Genomic DNA, 19,680 nt, shown 5'->3' with positions numbered 1-19,680 from the left:
CTGGTTTTTCTGGAGAAAACACATGGTTAGATCCATTAGATGAATCATGTTTTTTTCATACAGCTGCACCCCCAATATTTCTTCCTGTATGTGCCTAGCTGCAGAGGTCATTTGATCTCTTCTGTTGTGAAATAATTTTTTTTTCATTGTGCAAAATAAACAAACATAAAAAAGTAATAGGGCACAATCAGAAATAATACTGCCAATAATGCTGTGCATCTCAAGCTGATTATTTCCTGAGCACAATATCACATTAGGTTTGCATTGATTTAGTTATAGCTCATGAGAAGTCAAACATGCAACATCCACTTTACAGTGAGGCCAAATGCTTAGCCATCTTTATTAAGAAACAATATTAGGACCAGATCAAACAGCTAATACATGGTGGATTTTTTTTGGCCACTGCAGTTCCTTCCCATTATACGGACACACTTCCTGGACCGCCAGCCCTCTTCTTCTTCTTCTTCTAACAATATTTTCTGCTCTCTCCTTGTTGCCTTCAAGGTGCTTGTTTCAAGAACAGCCTTTGAAGAACTCAGCTGGAACCATTCCAGCTGAGTGCATCCTTCTCCAGCTTCTCCTCTGAATCCCCTCCTCTCTCAGCTGGGCAGCTGTTGATCAACCTGCTGTTGGAGTATGTCCGAGTGTCAGTTTGGTAAAAGGGGCTCTTGTTTTTAACGTGACAGGTGGTTATGATGGGGTATAGCGCCAGTGGAGACATGCATGGAAGGTTCGAAATGACACAAAAAAGGTTTCTCCAAGATTGCCACCAATTTAATATATCAAGTGCCAATCAATTGAAAACATTTTCAGGTGGATAAAAGAAAAACGTGAGTCAAAGAAAGTCACAGTAGACGTTTGTTTTTTAACAGCAGGGTCTTTTTTTTGAGAGCAACTGAACTGTGTTGCAAAAAAACAAAAAAAGGTACATGTGAAAAAAATATGCATGTATGTATAGTAGGGACTGAATGTGTCCTGCAGGGCCTGCTCATCCTAGCTGCATGTTTTGTTTTGTTTTACTTTAAACACTCAAGAATCTCTTTTTGCATTTTCAGCAACAACTCAACTCATGCAAGGCCTGTTAGTGTGTGTGTGCTCAGTGGGAGTGTGTGTTGAAGGAGACGTGAGGAGGGATTGTTCTAAGGAAGGTTTTTACAGTGCAATTCTAGAAGCAGAGGAAGTGAGGGGAAGAGACTCCCGGTCTCTGCTGTAGCCTTCTTTTTTCCATTCAGTCATGTTTGTTTTTCAGTGAAGATTATAGATGATGGAGCAAAAAGGAGAGATAAAAAAGTTTTCAAAGATTCACCCTGCTCTGCAAAAAAAAATTATAAAGTAAAAGATCTCTGAAAAATGTATGTCTATGTGAGAACTATTTGAACACATGAGTTGCTTATATAGAGGAAAAGCCAACACATAACACATTATACTATTTCCGTCTAACTGAGTGAACGCCGAGTTCCCTTAGCTTCTCTTTTCACCATTTTTCAACTTTATGTAAAGAGTAGAAAGTTAGAAATGGTCTGGACGTTTATGAGGAGGGGTAAGAGAAAGAGGGGGCTGTCTGATCCGCATAGGGTCCTAGATTGGGAGGGGTTAAGTTGCCACTGGTTGGCTACAGTTGGGCAGCTCCAGGGCAGTGAGGAGAAGAGAATTGATGGAAGAGAGTAAGTGAGGGAGATGATGAGGTGTATGTGTGTGTGGGGGGGGGCAGAGAGGCGAGAATAAGATTAGTATTTGGTCGGGCAGGTGAGAGGAGAGTAGAGGGGAAGAAAGAGAGAGACACAGAGAGGGGCTACACGCTTGTCAGATCAGTCCATTGGCCGCTTTTCGCTGTGTTTTCTTGTAAACTCTTCAGCGTTCTTCAAGAATTTTTTACGGTCCTTTGAGTATTCTTCTGCTAGGTCTGCCCTCAGGGGGTGCTCCGGCTGGGGGTCGTTCACCAGCGCAATGAGGGACTGAATTACTGCAAGACACAGCCAAAGGGTTCACGTTAGACATGACAACCATCATTACAAAGCCCCAACACCTTGACCTGCCTCCCGTCAGCACTGATGCACATAACATTTTCAGAGTTGCCCCATACGTTGATCGCTCTTATTTGATTTGCTGAATTGTCAGCTCCTTGTCTCCAAACACAGCTAGCATGCATCTCAAATGAGAACACTAAGAATGGTGTTTCTGGTATTTTTCTTCTAAAAATCACGCGCTAACTTGCCTTTACAACAGCCGCTCGTGCGTCGTAATGTAATCATTGTTTCTGGGGCTTTATGGTCCGTCCTCGTTTGTTCCGTCACTGGTTTTTTTTTCTTTGACTTGTGTGTGTGTGTGACATAGGTGATCTTTATGCACAGGATTCTGTCTTTTCATTCCAACACAATTTAAAGTCGCAACATATTGTCTTTTGTGGCAACTTGTAATGTATTAAAAGGCAACACTCATGTTTTATCAGTGATTGCATTTATAAAAACAGATATTTCTACTCCAGTGACTACCTAATTTCTGGTGAATTTATTACCACAAAGTGGCAGCAGCAGCAGCAGCAGCAGCAGCAGCAGCAGCAGCAGCAGCAGCAGCAGCAGCAGCAGCAGCAGCAGCGAGCACTATTTGCAGAAGTAATAAAATATTTGTGGTTTCTTGAATACATCTTGAAGCTGCTCCTCTAAGCTCAACATGCAGTAGATCCCGCAGAAGTGATGAAATTTACCAGAATGGCTGACCCCTTATGGGTCGACCAGAATAATCATTAGTAAGCTAGATTCCATTGGTTGTTAAGTCACTGCAGAACCAAACAGAAAAAAAACCCACCAGAAACGGTGTCTTATTAAAATAAAAGACAGGACACAAGAAGTATAAGTCCAAAGTTTGGGAACAATTTGAGCGTGAAGTACGACAAGTTCATCCTGTACATAGCTAGTGTAGTAGCTAGTATGGATGCAGGGGGCACAACCACCAAGGTGTAACCACCTTACAACAATACTTCAAATGAAACTTTAAATATCACCAAGATGGTAAGCAAATGAGTTATGGTGTGGCATGGACTTATCTTTTACCTCATCTTCATGAAGGACAAAGGACATTTTTTTGATTTACTATAAAATCCTCTTTGCCAAAAACCTGCTGTAATAATGAGACAGCATGACAAAGAGTGCTTAAGTTTCATCAGCTTATTAGAGAGCTTCTCTGTAGAACTAATACAAGTACCTTGGTCAGTTTTGGTGGCAGGCTTCCAGTTCTCAGCACTGATGACAGGCAAGCACACCTGGCCTTTCTCGTCAATGTTGGGGTGATAGATCTTAGTCTTAAACGTGATCTTCGGAGGCTTAAAGGGGTATTCAGCGGGGAAAATGATTTCGATCCTGAACGCACCTTTGTCATAAGGTGGGTTGTCCTGAAAATTAGATAAGAAGGTTAGTGAAGGGATGCGAGGGTCTACAGGTTATACTGCAGTCCAACAACAAACAGCTACTCACAGGAACAATGAGCCCTTGCCATGACAATAGGTTTGATTCCTCAACTTGAATGTTTCTGAAGTTCTTCATTCCAGATTTGCGAATGTCATCAAGTTCCTAAAAGAAGTAGACAATGAACAAAGAATGAACAAAGAGGGGAGGTGGAGTTTCCCCAAGCAGGTCACATAAAGCATTTAAACAAATGTTATTGCGTTTTTAGCTCGGACACGCCATGATGGCTTCCAAGATGGCTGCCACCATACAAACACTGCTACTTCTGCCATTAATTGCACTTCTGTCAAATTTGTTTCACATTCAATTATTCGTACACCTTGTACTAAGGCTGCTCGATTATGGAAAAAAAATAACAATCTTGATTATTTGGGTGAAATTTGAAATCACGATGATTTATTATATCAGCCAAACACCATTACAACATTAAAAGCATTATTTTCAGAATAACACTGTAATAATCATTTTTGTTTCGATTATATGGTTTTTGTAATCGTTTAGGGCCATAATTGTCATTGAAATAAACATTTTTATTCATTGCACAGCCCTACATAGTACTATTAAAATTTAATCCATAGACACGTTACTATGCTGTTTGTGTGCGCCAAATACTGTGTAGAGGATATAAACTGGTATTGCTAACAATGGCTAACCCAGGACACGTTTGCGACGATGTGTTTTATTCCCGACCTCTCTGGAACATAGTAAACTCAGGGGTGACGTTACTCCTAGATTCAACTACCGATGTAAATTGTATGCAGCACAAGTGCTGCTATTTACTTCCACTAGTTTGTTTATAAATTAGTGTGCTGTGTCGCTTTTCATTATGTTAATGATTCCTAGGGCTCCACTATGTGCTGAACAAAAAAAGGTTATCATTAGCAGTGGTATACATCAGGTTGAGTTACTAATGCTTTGTTAGTATTGGATACAAGGGTGTGCATAACAGAAATAATGTTATCTCCCCTGAGGTGTTGCAAGCAGTACCATGTCATGCACCTTTGAATGTTTTTAACTATGCTCACAGTGCATACCATGAAAAAGTCCAAGGAAAAACTGGCTGAGCACATTCATCCTCATATGCAGCTCCATAAGACCAGAGTGAATAACATGTAGTTCTGGAGTCTTAGAGAAGAGTTTTTATGGAGTAATTAACAAATCAACACAGGGAAGAAGTTACATGTAAGCTGTATGGGGCTAACAATTACTCGATTAATAATGGATTACTAAATAAGTCACAAGCTTCCTGTTTTTCAGCTTCTTAAAAGTGAATATTTTCTTAATTATTTTCTCTATATATCAAGAAATCATTAAAATGTTTGGAACGATCAACATTTTTTCACAATGTTCTGACAAACAAGTACTCAATTAATCAAGAAAATAATCAACAGATAAATCGATTATGAAAAGAATCGTTCGTTGCAGCTGTAACAAATTGTATCAATCACTTGACTGAATTACTTTTTTATGTTTTCTGCTGAATATTGTGCTGAACTCACACACACACAATCCAAAAGGTATCTAGGCACATAACAAATAATTGCTATTACATATTTGACACAAGGGCAGTAAAAAACATGCTGCAACATTTTGACAGTGGGCAAATCTGATGATGGAGGACATACTGAATAAATATGTTTAATTAAATGAAACTAAAAAAAACAAGTCATGACACACTTGTTTGTGTTTGCATGCGTGGTTGTGTGTTAAACGTCATTCATTTGCATAATTATAATAAAAAAATATATTTTTTTTTTTTGTATTGAGTAGTTCGATTCAAATCGATTCAAATCGAAAATCGGATCTGGTATTTTAAAAAAAATCAGGGATTTTCTTTTCTTTTTGTACTAGCTTTGAAAAAAGATGATCTCACAGATGAGTCATCAGGTTAAAAGTGGCTGTTGTACAAAGTCTCACACCAACTCAACTGCTCATTGTTTGTTATGCTCCCAGATGCACACATCATATATTTAAGACATTTTCCATTTATGTTTTATATATACTGAATAACTAAATTCGAGGGAAGTTTGTTAGACTACACACTGGGATAAAATGTTGACATAGAAACGTGTTTATCACTTGGTTTTTGCCTTGAAAAATAGAATTTCAAATATCCTGACGTGTGCCTTTTATGGTGGAATTACTCACGTACTTAAAAGGCAAAGTTAATAATTATCACAACATTTTATGGGCCAACTGTAATAACACCTTTACTTTCACATACACGCTTCCTCATTCAACACATGTCAAGCGCCCTAAAAGAGAAATGCACAGTTTGAGTTGAAAAACAGAAAAAATGATTCATGTAATTTTCACTTTTCATTTTGGTGGCTTAAATGTGCAAAAGGAGAGTCCGAAAAAAAGAGACACACGATTTGCCGTTAATCACAGCAGGACGTCCACTTTAACACAGGCATTGAACAACGTTCAATCGCCTCGTTTAACAAAAACACCAACACCTTTGTTGTGCGTCCCCACAACAGCGAAGGTAAAACGCTTCGTGTGGCTTTTCAGCACCAATGTCCCGATGACAGACTCCAAACCCCGGACGACCGTGTGTTTGACTGACGCAAACTGGCCAGCTAGCTGAAACGCAGCTCGGGATCCGAAGCTAGCAAGTTAGCTGATTAGCAAGCGCCTTGTGCGCTGAAAACTCGATGGCCTTATATTAATAAACACGTAAACAAAACTCGTTTCCTCCTTCGTGTAACCAACAGCTCATTGAAAGAGCGTGTTTCTGTGAACCAAAGACTAGTCCGCTGCTCGTCGTCGGAGTCTCGACTCCAGATTCTCCGGCCTAATTTACCGGTGCCTGACCACCTAACGGGAACACTGGGTCGGCCGGCTGGGTGGACAGTTGTGACCTCTCATTCTCATGACAATTTAAGACGGCGGTAAATGTTTTCCTGACACGAGGTGTATTTTCTAGGAGTTTAGGCGAATAAAAACCGAGCCCACTAGGCGCCGGTGCGCCATTTCATTTTATTAATCGAATGAAAATAACGGGATCAAGAGATTTACCTTCATGAGCCTCCTGCTCGCCGCCATCTTGAAACTACTGTGTGTTCCCAGAATACACAGCGCGGCGAATATGGTTCTGATCCGTCTGGTCCACTGTCTGTGTGCAAAAAGTATGGTAGCCCATCTGTTAAATGTTAATTTCAGACAAATCCCAAATTACATTTGACATAAATATATCAAAATAAGGCAAACTATGACTGATTACAGTTCATAATGAGGTTACTTCTGCGGGTGATATGACCCCAAGATGCTGGTATTAGAAACTGTTGTATTACATTGATGCACTCAATTATGTGCCTAAATCAAGAACATGTCAAATCATATTTAACGATATTTGATTTACCTATGTCATATTGGCAGGTATGTTCCATCCAAGTGTTGTTTTTATACCTGGGAGCAGTTATAGTCATCATTTACAAGCTGCTTTTGTGCAAGAATTGTGGCGCTTTTCAATTATACAGTTCTAGCATTACTCGGCTCGATTCTACTCGTTATTTTTGCTTCCATTGTTAGATAGTACCTGGAACCTGGTGCTTTTTTGGTACCTGCTTTGGCACAGAGTGTCGTCACTGGAAGAGTCGTGAGCACGACATCCGACAAGAATCAAACCGTACCAATTGATCACGATTTGAATCACAATCCATTAATTCAGCCGTATTTCAGTTCAGTGACTGTGTGCACTCCGGTCATACAGGAAGTACTGAACAATTTGGTGAACAAATCTTTTTAATTAATTCTAATGATTCAGTGCACCAAAAATAACTGCTTGGCCATAACTAGTGTGTGTGTTTGTGTCAGGTACAAAATAGCTGTGCTATGAAACCCTGCCCACTTTGAGGAGGTACTATGACGTAATGGAAAACGATGCGCCTGATACCAAACTGTCTGATACCAAACCAATACTATTGCATTCTTCTACCACTACCATGCTGCACACACTGGTGCCCTTAGTAAGTTACCTGCCGAGTTTGAAGCCTGTCAGAATGACCCGTTGAACAGTGTTGTCATTAACAGATGGGAGAACAATTCCTTGAATTAAGTGGACAATCCGCTTCTTTCATCATCTGTGATATCACACATCAAAGGATTTATAAAAACTATATGTCGATGCCCTGCACTGGTAAGAATGGGTGCTTCATAGTAAGAAGGTCAGCAGTTATCTGGTTCAACAGTCTAGGTCTCTGCTTTTTTCCCCGTGTCCAGGCCCAAACCCAACCCATGTCACTCATGTGGATGATAAAGTGGTAGAAAATGGATGAATGAAAATTCTGTGGTCGTGCCTGAAAGTTGGTCTAATACATTAACAAGGTGTCATTGAGTTGAACTCATTCAACATGCGTATGTAATGTACGTCTTGACTTAGTGAAAGAGACCTTTTGCATAGCAGATATTTTTCAACATGAAATAATAGGACAAACAGGTTTGACCAATAACATTAATCAGGGTCCCACTAACATTTGCTTATGTTAAAACTGCATCCATTTTCTGGATGTGTAACTCATGACAAATCATTTTGCCGAATGGCCATTATAGCACAAATAAAAATCCAATGGTGGCCTAAGGGTTTGAACTGTACAATACTGCCTTGTGACTGCTGTATGGCAAAACATCCGAGACAGTGTGAAAAATGAAGAGTTGGTCCTGACAAGGTTGTGTTATAATCTTATAAATTGATCATATAACATCATATGATAAGGTTATAGGGTGTTAATGCTTAAAAAAGAGTGACGCATGCGCACAGAGAACATTTTTACATTACATATACACATCACAAACATTTGAAAATGACTCCCACAAGTTATACATCTGTAGAGAACAAAGGATTGTTTCTGAACGTTGAGCTTTACATATTACAGTATGTGATTCGTCATATTTCCCTGTACTTACATCATCTCTATTTTCTTTTTTAACGTTTTTATTTTGAAAAAAACGAAGTTACAGGAAGTTTACTAACAGCAGCTGTGGCGTCACCTGGAAGTAGACACGCTGGCCGGGATAACCGGGGAACAACAAGATGGCGGAGAATGAAGACATTTGGGTAAGCGAAGAAAAACACTGTTGATAATTTACTTTTATTGCAAATACACCAACTACAAGTAACATGTAGCGAATAGAATAAGCGGAAAACGTTCCCGGTAGTGTGCTATCGACAGGAAGGTGCATTTTAACATAACACCGTTTACGTTTCGAGAGTTAGCTCTCATGCTAATAGATGGAAAGAAAGCTGTCATAAATGTATGTCTCGTTAGTCGCTACAACCAAACGAAACCAAAATAAAGTATTTTTTTTCACTCTGTTTAAACCTGTTAAACTGTTAGATAAGCCAGAGACAATGTTAAAGGTGTTGATGGGAAGTAGCTGCCATGGAGCTTGTGTTACTAAAATGCATCCACATTTAGCCCCAAGTTAATGTGAGTAGATATAATAGTTTTTAAAGTTATTTTATTAGATTTATAAGACAAATAATAATTTACATGGCAGGATGTAATGTGTTTAAGAAATAAACATACACTCACTATAAGTATAAGGCATACCACTGGGTCAAATACGTAAAAAAGAGAAGTGATTGCAGTTTGTTTTGAATTGAAATTTTGAATTGTTGCTCGTTTATTCTGCTATGGGGTTCTGATTTCGTCCTCAGGACCTTAAGAATTGCATACACAAACCTATGATTCTATCCCACACCCATGCAAGAAATTCCATAATGTGCATTTACCATGTATCATTTATTAATCTGTTTATTCATTATTTATGTAATCTCAGTTTTTCTATTATGATGTTTTTGTTTTCCATATCAAGCTTTTAATATGCACAGACCAGTTGCGCAGCTTTAAACTTTTTTCTTGCATGGTTTAGCCTGTAAATGGAGGGGTTCTGTAGTGCACACATTCAAGCTCAGCAAGTTTTCTTTAAAACTTGTGCTGCTGCATTTATTTAAGTTCTCTGTGTTTATTTGATTAGTTGCATTATTTCATATAGTCCTTGTTAGTGCTCAGTCGGGCTGGGCAATTAATCGATTTATCACATTTGTAATTTAGGAGGATTTGTTTTTAATTAATCAGTTTCATTTTTAACTTCAACTGTCACTCTGCTATTTTGTTTGCGTGGTTGTTTCAAGGCTTGTATTTTGTTAAAACTAAAAGCAAAGCTTGTTTTGGTTAATTTCTTTGTACTTTTTTCTTGCTAATTGTTAACCAAGTTTGGTGTCAGAAAATCTGAGATTTCATTTTTTTTTTTTTTTAAATCATATTGCCTCATCCTAATGCTCAGTTTGTGTTTTGGGTAGACCCCATTGTTCTTCTTTTTTTGCAAAACAAAGGTGATGCAAATTCTGAACAGAAGAAGTATGTGATCTGCTAAAACCAAAACTATTGCCACTGGTATTGATATTTTATCAATATAAATTATACGTTATTGTGATTGATATTCCAGGATCATAGTGTCACCACCTGACCTTTTTTTCCCCGGCCTTTGCTGTCCCAGGTTTGTTGAACTGCAGTGAACACTGACTTCTCTCTTAGCAGGGTTCCATTCTGTGAAACACAAGTCAGCCCGATGACGACTGCGTGGCACGACATTAAAACCAGTATGAACCTCCAGCAACCAGCCCCTGTCATCCCCCCCGTCCACCCTGATGTGCAGATGAAATCCCTGCCCTTCTATGATGTGCTGGACATCTTGATCAAGCCTTCGAGTTTAGGTCTGTGCTGTGTTTTGTTTCTGTGTTGTTTTAGAGAAGAACACATACAGGTTCTGCCACCATGTTTTGAATTTTTTTGTTAAATGCTGTTAGAAATATTATATCAGATTTTATCTTTATTCATAAATCATCAAGTATTTCATCCATTTCCTAAATATAAAAAATATTAAGTCTTTTCAACGTAATTGTTGAACACCTGCCTTCATGGTGGCAGAATCCAGGAAGTCTGAAAATGAATAAAAATCATATACTGTATACTGTGTGCTTTGAACCTAGCTGTAGTTGTCTAAGGAGTAATCCAGTATCTTTTCTTTTATAACTAACAGTCATCGCTTGCATTTTTCAGGAGCGAGTACTTCACAGAGGTATCATCAAGAAAAATATTTTATCTTTGCCTTGACACCACAGCAAGTTCGGGAAGTATGCATATCCAGGTAGGACTGATTGTTCGCACTGTAGCAGTTATTCAAACACTTACTGGGAAACACTTGCCATGTGAACGTGATGTAAACGATATATTGATAATGAAAGGGCATCTCTTAATCTCTTTTTGTTTACAGGGACTTTCTACCAGGTGGCAGAAGGGATTACATGGTTCAAATTCAGCTAAGGTGAGAATAGTCACAACTCACCTGAGTTATAAATAATTTTCCTAATATTCACATGTGGTTGTGGGCCTTGGAAGTTATGAACACCAGCATTGGGTTTGCCTGCTTTGTTAATACATGTGTGTTTGTGTTTGCAGGTTTTGTTTGTCAGAGACGAGTTGCCCTCAAGAGGATAATTATCCCAACAGTCTGTGTATAAAGGTCAATGGAAAACTTTTTCCTTTGCCTGTAAGTCTTTTGTTTTAGTGATCATTTTCAGCTAAAAAAGCCAGTTCATTCTTCAACTGTGAAGATTCCAACAATGTCTTTTTCCTCTCAAGGGTTACGCACCTCCACCAAAAAATGGTGTGGAACAGAAGAGACCAGGAAGACCTCTGAATATTACATCGCTCGTCCGACTCTCCTCTGCAGTGCCCAATCAGATTTCAGTGACGTGGGCACCCGAAATTGGAAAAGTGAGAACTCTCAGATCCTTTTGTTCTTTCTTCTACCTTTTCCTGTCCTTGACACTATCATGACAGCGAGCCATCTATTGTTTTTCAGACTTACTCTATGTCTGTGTACCTGGTGAGACAGCTGACATCACCACTGCTGCTTCAGAGGCTGAGGATGAAGGGCATCAGAAACCCAGACCACTCCAGAGCTTTAAGTAAGTATTTTAGTCCTTCACTTGAAACACTAAAATGCAATGTTCTACTGTAGGAACAGTCAAATGGCAACCATAGCTGCAAGGATTCTTTGATTAATTGAGTATTCAGGGAACAACAATTATTCAAGATTCAAGATTCAAGATGCTTTATTTATCCCGAGGGAAATTATTGTGCAACAATTGGGAGGTAAAAGTGTAGATGTACAAGAGTTAAAAGATACATGAAATAAAATAAAATAAAATAAAAATAAAAATAAAAATAAAACAAAAAAATAGAGTAAAATAAACAAGTAAGACAAATGCAACAAAGTGCCAAACAGAAGGAAAAACAGTAACTTACAACAGTAACTTAAATGCAACAATGTCACAAAAAGAATCAAAAAAGAATCACAGTCAAGGTAGGTATATATAATATACAGCAGTACGCACGGAAATAAAATAAGTACAACTAAAATATGGTGAGCAAATGTTGAAAGTGATAAACAGTGATAAGGTGACTAATGTTATCAGCATAGTGCAAACAAAGTAAAGTGATGAAGTGATATGGGTAAAGTGACATTTTGGATCAGGACACAGTGTCTCCACTGTTCCTAATGCGGCCAGAAGTAGCTAAATTAAACAGCCTGATGGCCACAGGAAGAAAAGACTTCCTCTGGCGTTCTGTGTTACACCGGGGGAGAATGAGTCTGTTGCTGAAGGTGCTTCTGCTCGAAGTCAGCAGCTGGTGGAGAGGGTGAGAGTTGTTGTCCAGGATACTGTGCAGTTTACACAGCATCCTCCTCTCAGACACCACCACCAAAGAGTCCAGCTGGACCCCCAGGACGGAGCCAGCCTTCCTGATGATCCTGCTGATCTTCTTGGCGTCTGCTGCCCTCAGCCTGCTGCCCCAGCACACAACAGCAAAGAAGATGGCACTGGCTACCACCGACTGGTAGAACATCCTCAGCATGGTGTTACATACGTTGAATGACCGGAGCCTCCTCAGGAAATAGAGACGACTCTGGCCCTTCTTGTACACAGCCTCAGTGTTCTTGGCCCAGTCCAGTTTATTGTCCAGGTATACTCCAAGGTACTTGTAATCCTGGACAACATCTACAGTCACACCGTTGATGGAGATGGGTGTGGGGGTAGATTTCCTCCTGCGGAAATCTACCACTAGCTCCTAAGTCTTGGTGGAGTTGAGAATCAGATGATTAGCTCCACACCACTCGACGAAGGAGTCCACAACGCCCCTGTACTCCTCCTCCTTCCCCTCACTGACACAGCCAACGATTTGGCTGTGTCATTTGTTTGACTATATGCATGTAGTGTTTGTTACCACTAATGCTCAAATATAAGCCAGCTCCTTAAGTTCCAGGCAGTTGTCAAACTTAAAAAAAAAAAATCCAGATGTTGATGGAAAACGTTTACATTGTCTTTTCGTAAGGCTTTAAATGAAACAGGCATTCAAATTGCTGCATCTCTCCGTGCACACAGCCTCTGCTAAATTCAATAACTCCTCACTAAATACTCTTGGTAACTTCTGCAGACACAAACTGTATAACATCACTGCATCATTGGCTGACAGCTTACCAGAAATAGTGACACTGGCTTATTGAAAACTGAGCAAAAGTGCCAAAAAATATACCAGAGCCAGCTTCTCAAAAGCTGCAATTGGGAACGAGCATGAATATTAGATTATTCTTTTTATTATAAAAAGTCGATATTTTATAAATGATTGCATTGCACAATTTTCTTGCAGTCAATTACTGCAGAAAACTTGACTTTGCCAAATTTCCCCAAGTCTGGAACTGTACAATGATTGATGAGCAGCTATGATTGTATAAGTTATTAGATAGTAAATGTGTTTGTATTTGGTATGTTATTCGTTTTTTCTTGGTGAGTATTAAAGCAACTTCTGTCAGCAAAACACTGATAATGTTGTGATGCCCCAGGCCTCAGGTGAGCCTGCAGAGCTTTCTGAAGGGACAACACTTTTATTTCAAATGTTCCCGTTCAGCATTCCACTCATATTTTAGAGAATCAGGGTCCATTTCTTAACCCAAAAGTCGCTGCCGTCTCACTTTACTCGTGTAGCTGTTATGCTTCCACCTTCCCTCCATCAGTTGTGATGTAAACCAAACATTGCTATTATTGATGAACACAGGCAGTCATGTGGAACTGATAGGCATTTGACAGCTTTTTTGAATGTAACGGACATTTGTTTACATCTAAAAGTTACACACCACAACTTTAACAATTATTATACACACATATCTAATATCCTTCTCCTCTGTGTTCCAGTTAAAGAGAAGCTGACAGCAGATCCGGACAGTGAGATTGCTACAACAAGCCTTCGAGTCTCACTTATGTGTCCAGTAAGTCAAGGTTTCTACATTTACAGGAACTCTATTCTGACTATATTTACCTTTTGTACAGTTCTCCCTGTGTGTTTTTCAGCGTCAATTCATATTTCTTCAAGAACTTATTATGATACCTCGAGCAGTTTTGATGTTTTCCCCACCCTTATTTGTCTTGACTGACCTCTGTGCATGTGTTATCGTCCAGCTGGGTAAGATGCGGCTGACGGTGCCGTGTCGGGCGGTGACCTGCTCTCACCTGCAGTGTTTCGATGCTGCCCTCTACCTTCAGATGAACGAGAAGAAACCCACCTGGATCTGTCCTGTCTGTGACAAGAAGGCTACTTACGAGAGTCTCATCATTGATGGGTCAGTTTCAGCCACTTCTCCCAATTTATCTGTTGTCGTATTCCCAGTAAATATTTGAAACGGTTTCACAATGTAACGTTTAAAAAGAAGGCTAACAATCACATGTTGACCATGACGAGATTAATGTAAAGTAAGTTTGTAATGTAAACCTAAGTTTTAAAATCATTACAAAAATCAGCAGCATGAACCAAATGGACTTGGGTTCACTTTAATGGTTTAGACAAGTACAGCTGTGCTCTGACAGAGACTGCTGTGACTGGGGCTGGCTGATCGGGGAAAAATAATTACCTAGTCCTTCGGTATCAATATTACCATACAAATCAAATCAAGATTTATGTAAGGCTGGGCATTATAGCTTATAAATAATTCCTGGATATTTTTAGGCTATATCCCGAATAACCATAAAACACACTTATTACCTTTTATTTCAGATAATACCTAGTTTATTTCTTTGCTTTTTTGATGTTAAATGAAGGACCCAGATCAGTTGCACTATTTGAATTCTCAAAGACAGAAATATGGTGATAAAATTCAAGATGCTTTATTTATCCCGAGGGAAATTATTGTGCAACAATTGGGAGGTAAAAGTGTAGATGTACAAGAGTTAAAAGATACATTAAATAAAATAAAATAAAATAAAAATAATATTTTATTTTATTTAATGTATCTTTTAACTCTTGTTAAAAAAAGCTGTTATTTCCCCCAAGAATCTAGTGTTCATGTAAAATTGTAATAATCGGTTAGTTATTTGTAGGGATGGGACTTTTTTGTCGACAAAATCGATCGACAATCGACACGTGCGCACCTCGACAAAAAATGTATAGTAAAAAAAGTCGGAAGTGTCACAAACACGTAAAGTTTACGACCATGGAGGTTAAAAAAGCTGTGCACGAAAAGGTGATCCTGCTGTCCAGGCTCTCTGCGCTCTCACATGCGTGCGTCACCGGCTTGTTCTCTCGAGTGGCTGTGCGCGTCCAAGCGTGTGTGTGTGTGCGTGCAGTGCGAACGAGGTTGCGCTTAAGTTTAGGATGGGAGTGGGGTACATAACACGAGCGCTAAATGAAGACGGCATCTCACCCAGTCAGGATCACTGTACTTCACTCTGGTGGACACCTAACAAGCGCAGGTTCAAAAACCTGAGCCGTCTGACGAGTGGCGACACACACGTTCCAGCGGAGTCCGTTTTCTTTTCTTTTTTTTTGCCCCTCATTTTTATTATCGCTGTTCTGATGGTCAATAATGGACATTACAGCCATGTTTTTGAGCCAAAAATGAAGTAGTACAGTGTAGAATAGTTTACACCCCCGCACTGCTGCTGTTGCTGCTGATGTAAAAAAAAAAAAAAAAGTAGACAAAAAATTAGACACGTGGACATCGACAATCGACTCTAAAAATTTGTGAAATTCCCATCCCTAGTTATTTTCTTGATTAATCAACAAGTTTTTTGGCCTTCAGCCGATGTTCTAAAATGTCTTGTGTATTCCAAAAACTCAAATTATTTGGTCTTAATAATTTCTTTGTTATATGAAACAAAGATATAAGAAACTATTTAAAAATCGACATACCTATTGTTAAATAAAATGTTTTGTGTTTTTTTCTCTTTCCAGTTTATTCTTGGAAATACTGAATGACTGCTCAGATGTGGATGAGATCAAGTTTCAGGAGGATGGAACTTGGTGTCCCATGAGACCAAAGAAAGAGGCCGTCAAGGTCCCTTCTCAGTCCATTCCAAAAATTGAGGGTAAGTACCCAATCCCAACTTCCTCTGTTGTTGTGGGAGTATGACATGTATTTCAGATCCACTGTCTAATGATCAAATAACATTTATCTTTAGAAATGAGTAAAATAAAAACTGGAAATTTTCTTGGGTGAAGTGGCCCTTTAAGACTTTCCATTGACATTACTCACAGTAAGGCAAATCTAGCATAACACCAGCCTGGTCTTTTTTTTTTCTTTTTAACTCAGCTCCTGTGCGCCAGCCATCAGTGGTTCCTCCATCTACTGAGCCCAGCTCCATGAAGAAGGCTGATGTGATTGATCTAACGCTGGAAAGCTCCTCTTCCTCCTCTGATGAAGAGGACTCAGACCCTCCACTGAAGAAACGTTGCATATACATTTCCAAGAATGAGGATATGCATGCAAAGGGGTAAGCAAGCCCCTGTGTGTTGTTTTTAGAGTCGTATACAACTTTTCTATAAATAATGCTTTTGATATGATGCAACAACTAATGTTTCTATTTAAAGCAAAGTTTTGTTTTTGTTTGTTTCATCTCAGAGTGTTGACCTACCAACCCACTGTGCGCATGCCAAATGTCCAATCCCTGGACCCGACGTACCTGACCTCTACGCTCGCTGACTATGCAGTCCCCTTCCATCCGTCCACTCTGGCCACCATCCCCACAGAAATGCAGAGTCAGTCAGCTCAACATTATGACTAGAAAAATTGTCGCTTACATACAGTGGCGCTCATTGTTAATAACTATGTTCTGTTTCTTACTTTTTAGGTCTGGATTTGTTTTCCTTAATTCAAGCTGATTCTCAGGTATGTCTGTTAAAAGCAGCACTGTCATGTCTGATTGCCAGGTCATATCACTACAAACCAGGAGAATTGCTTTACAGCATGAAAAAGCAGATTTTGCAGAATGTTTTCATATTCTTTGTGGAATTTGTTTAGGTCTAGTCTTTATATTCTCATCTGGGACTGAGGAGTTTCATTCATCCAGTCCTGTAAAAAACGTATGTGGTTCGCCCACGGGTATGAGCCCTGTCTTTTTGATGTGTTGCTGTATAAGTTATAAACACTAAGGGCCTGATTTACTAAAGCTTTGCGCGTGCAAAAACGTGCACAAACTGGATTCCACACGCAGATTTGCGTGAATGCTGATCTACTAACAGGGCGCAACGAGGAGCTCGTCCCTCAGACGGGCAAAATAGCACTCACAACCCATTTAGCGTTCTTGCCTTAATGCATATGCAATGTGGGGCGTTTACACGCTATTTGCGTGTGATGGGAGGAGAAAATGTAAATATGTTATTTTAGCACGCGCAAAGTGATTTATCAAACCTGAAACTGATTGCGGTGCTTATCTTTGCGTCTATATTTAGCACGTTTGAAAGGCAGGTCTTAACTGGCACAGCGGTGCGCGCACATGGCTGCGGTAGAAATCCATAAACAAAAATACTTTTTGTAAATCAGGAAATTACGCTTTTCCAGAGCATGTTCAACTACGCGTTCACAGATGACGCACATTCATTTCTTATTTGGTCTATCTGAATAAATTAAATATAGATATCCATAGGAGAAAATGCGTGTTTGTACTGGTATGGGCTTACCTTGGTCTGCAGTTTGTGGTTCAAGGAGGGGTCGTACCTATGTTACCCGGTTAAGACCGGAGGAACGGGGAACCCCGCTTTACCTTAACAGGTCCAGCTCTAACCTGGTCAACTCTCGGTGCACGGCGAAGCGCAGGTGGCACAGTGCGGCACAAAAAATCACAGGAAGGTTTCCACAGTTCCAGGCACATTTAAATGCAATAAATAATCACAAAAAACACTATTTAATGTAACTATCTGAATCAGCTATAGATATATCTTCTATATCGATTGTCCCGTCGCCTCTGACGTCAGATCAAAGGCTGTTGGCACGCGTAATGGAAACTCAGCCTGACTGAATGAACACAGATGAAACCAGGGACAGACTGGGACTAAAAAGCCGTTGTGATCTGCTTTATTTATTTATTTACTTATTGACAAAAAAGTCGCACAGCCATTAAAAGTAGACCTATGTGTAATATTGAGAGAAACAGCAGAGTGCTCCATGGCAGCTGTCAGAGAGCTGCAAGTGAGTCAGGAGGAAAGCGCAGCAACATCCATAGTCCATAGTTTTCTTTGTTTGAAACGTCAGGTAATGATGGAGCTGTCATCATACCGACACAGGATTAAAATAATAATAATATAAAAAGGTCATATGGACCGGGGGAACAATGATGTCATATCCCTCGATCCCAGGTATCAGCTCATCGCAGAACGTCAGCTGTACTTTCTGTTCAGTGGCTTCAAATTTCATTCTGCGCTTCCGTTGAGTCTGCTTTTTCTCCATGTTGACAACCCTTGACTAGCGCAAAATCCTCATTTAAATAGGGCGGTCTTAACCACTTCTGCGCCTGTAGTCAATTGTGGTCGCAATCTTAGTAGTTCATGTTATCCAGTAGCAGGCGCAGCCTTCAAGCTCGCACACGCAATTTAGCGCTCTCTATTTGGAATCTTAGTAAATCAGGCCCTTAGTTAGAGCTGACTGTACTGTGAATATCCCCTGTGTCTTGAACCAGGTAATCATGCTCTCACTGAATGCATAGCTGCCTGCAGGGAAAACTAGAAAAACGGATTTTAGCCACTTAACAAAAGGTTCACCTGAGAAAAAATACTTCTCCTTAAGTGTATGTTATCTTAGTATGTATTCATGTCTATATCCGTGATAGACAGCCTTTTAAGGCAGAAAACTCTCCTTTAAAAAAAAACAAACAATCAAAAAAAAAAAGCTAACTCTCTCACACCAAGTCCATAGAGAAAATTAGTGGTTTTAGCTTAGAGGGACACAGGAAAAAGCTAGGTAAATCTGAACAAAGGATTTCAAACACCAAAGTCACAAAAAAGCTTAACTTTTCGAGTTCAAAAAGGCTGTCTAACAGTGAGATAAAGCAGCAAATATATTCTTAATTATGTTATTTTGGGATTCTGAGGGCTTCAGTGAGTTCAAATATCAGCATTGTTGGTCCAGTTCACCTCATAATGAAATATGAAAATCATAAAAAACTGACTTGTTGTCGCATGGAGAGAATGAGCAGACATTATGCACAATGTCACAATTCATGGATGCAGAAATGGTGTTGATCCTGATGGCCTTGTTTTTCTTGCCCAGCATTACCGGCCTCAGATGTTCCTCGACAACCTGACGAGCAGCCTGCAGAGTGCAGCCAGCACCAGCTCTGCTCTGGTCTCCTCCAGCAGCCACTACGACACCAGCGCACACGCCACCAGCTCGCTCCACGAAACCAGAGTCATCACAGGAGCAGGGGGCGGAGCTGGAGGAGGAACTGACAGTGGTATTTCAGATATTATTTCACTAGACTGAGCCGCGTCTCTTACTGGACCTTCTGAGGCCTGTTTTGTGGCCTTTTTTTAGTCTGGACTGAACATGCGAGGAAACAGGCACATACGTCACATGCTCAAGCACATACATTGGTATACATGAGAACTTTGATGGACTTATTTGTATTTGTACCAGGCCTTTCTGTGTCCAGTGTGTGGAATTTAGTGTGTGATACAATTAAATGCAATATTTTAGAATTATGTATTTAAAATTACCACGGAGTCTGTTATGTTGGCGCCACCATGTGGGTACAGTACCCCAGAATGTACAAAACAAACAGCCTGCATTTAGAGCAAATATCACCACAACGATAGATGGAAGCAGCGACAGCACTCTTTATTAATGACATCAAGTTGTACCGTCCTTTCCGTCTTTGGTGACCCCT

The 19,680-nt window shown here is 39.8% G+C and overlaps 2 protein-coding genes across 2 annotated transcripts; one reads left to right on the top strand and one right to left on the bottom strand.

The window, feature by feature from the left end:
• Positions 1-309: 309 nt before the first annotated feature.
• On the bottom strand, positions 310-6,545 carry LOC310924825 (ubiquitin-conjugating enzyme E2 L3). Its single transcript, XM_083886668.1, has 4 exons — positions 6,483-6,545; positions 3,471-3,566; positions 3,202-3,388; positions 310-1,963 (listed from the first exon to the last, which is right to left on the bottom strand). The coding sequence occupies exons 1-4, from the start codon at positions 6,507-6,509 to the stop codon at positions 1,809-1,811; spliced, it is 465 nt and encodes a 154-aa protein (XP_083742794.1). The 5' UTR covers positions 6,510-6,545; the 3' UTR covers positions 310-1,808.
• Positions 6,546-8,488: 1,943 nt separating this feature from the next.
• pias2 (protein inhibitor of activated STAT, 2) lies at positions 8,489-19,277 on the top strand (the record flags this gene model as incomplete). The annotated part of the gene is made up of 14 exons (XM_083886659.1): positions 8,489-8,520; positions 10,004-10,182; positions 10,529-10,616; positions 10,743-10,793; positions 10,928-11,018; positions 11,111-11,245; positions 11,334-11,439; positions 13,723-13,796; positions 13,987-14,147; positions 15,755-15,888; positions 16,113-16,293; positions 16,422-16,558; positions 16,651-16,688; positions 19,065-19,277. The coding sequence occupies exons 1-14, from the start codon at positions 8,507-8,509 to the stop codon at positions 19,275-19,277; spliced, it is 1,602 nt and encodes a 533-aa protein (XP_083742785.1). The 5' UTR covers positions 8,489-8,506.
• Between the last annotated feature and the right edge of the window lie 403 nt (positions 19,278-19,680).

The sequence above is a fragment of the Microchirus variegatus genome, assembly GCF_963457635.1.
Source record: "Microchirus variegatus genome assembly, chromosome: 3".
Classification (NCBI taxonomy): domain Eukaryota; kingdom Metazoa; phylum Chordata; class Actinopteri; order Pleuronectiformes; family Soleidae; genus Microchirus; species Microchirus variegatus.
This window is presented reverse-complemented; position numbering and strand designations above follow the sequence as displayed.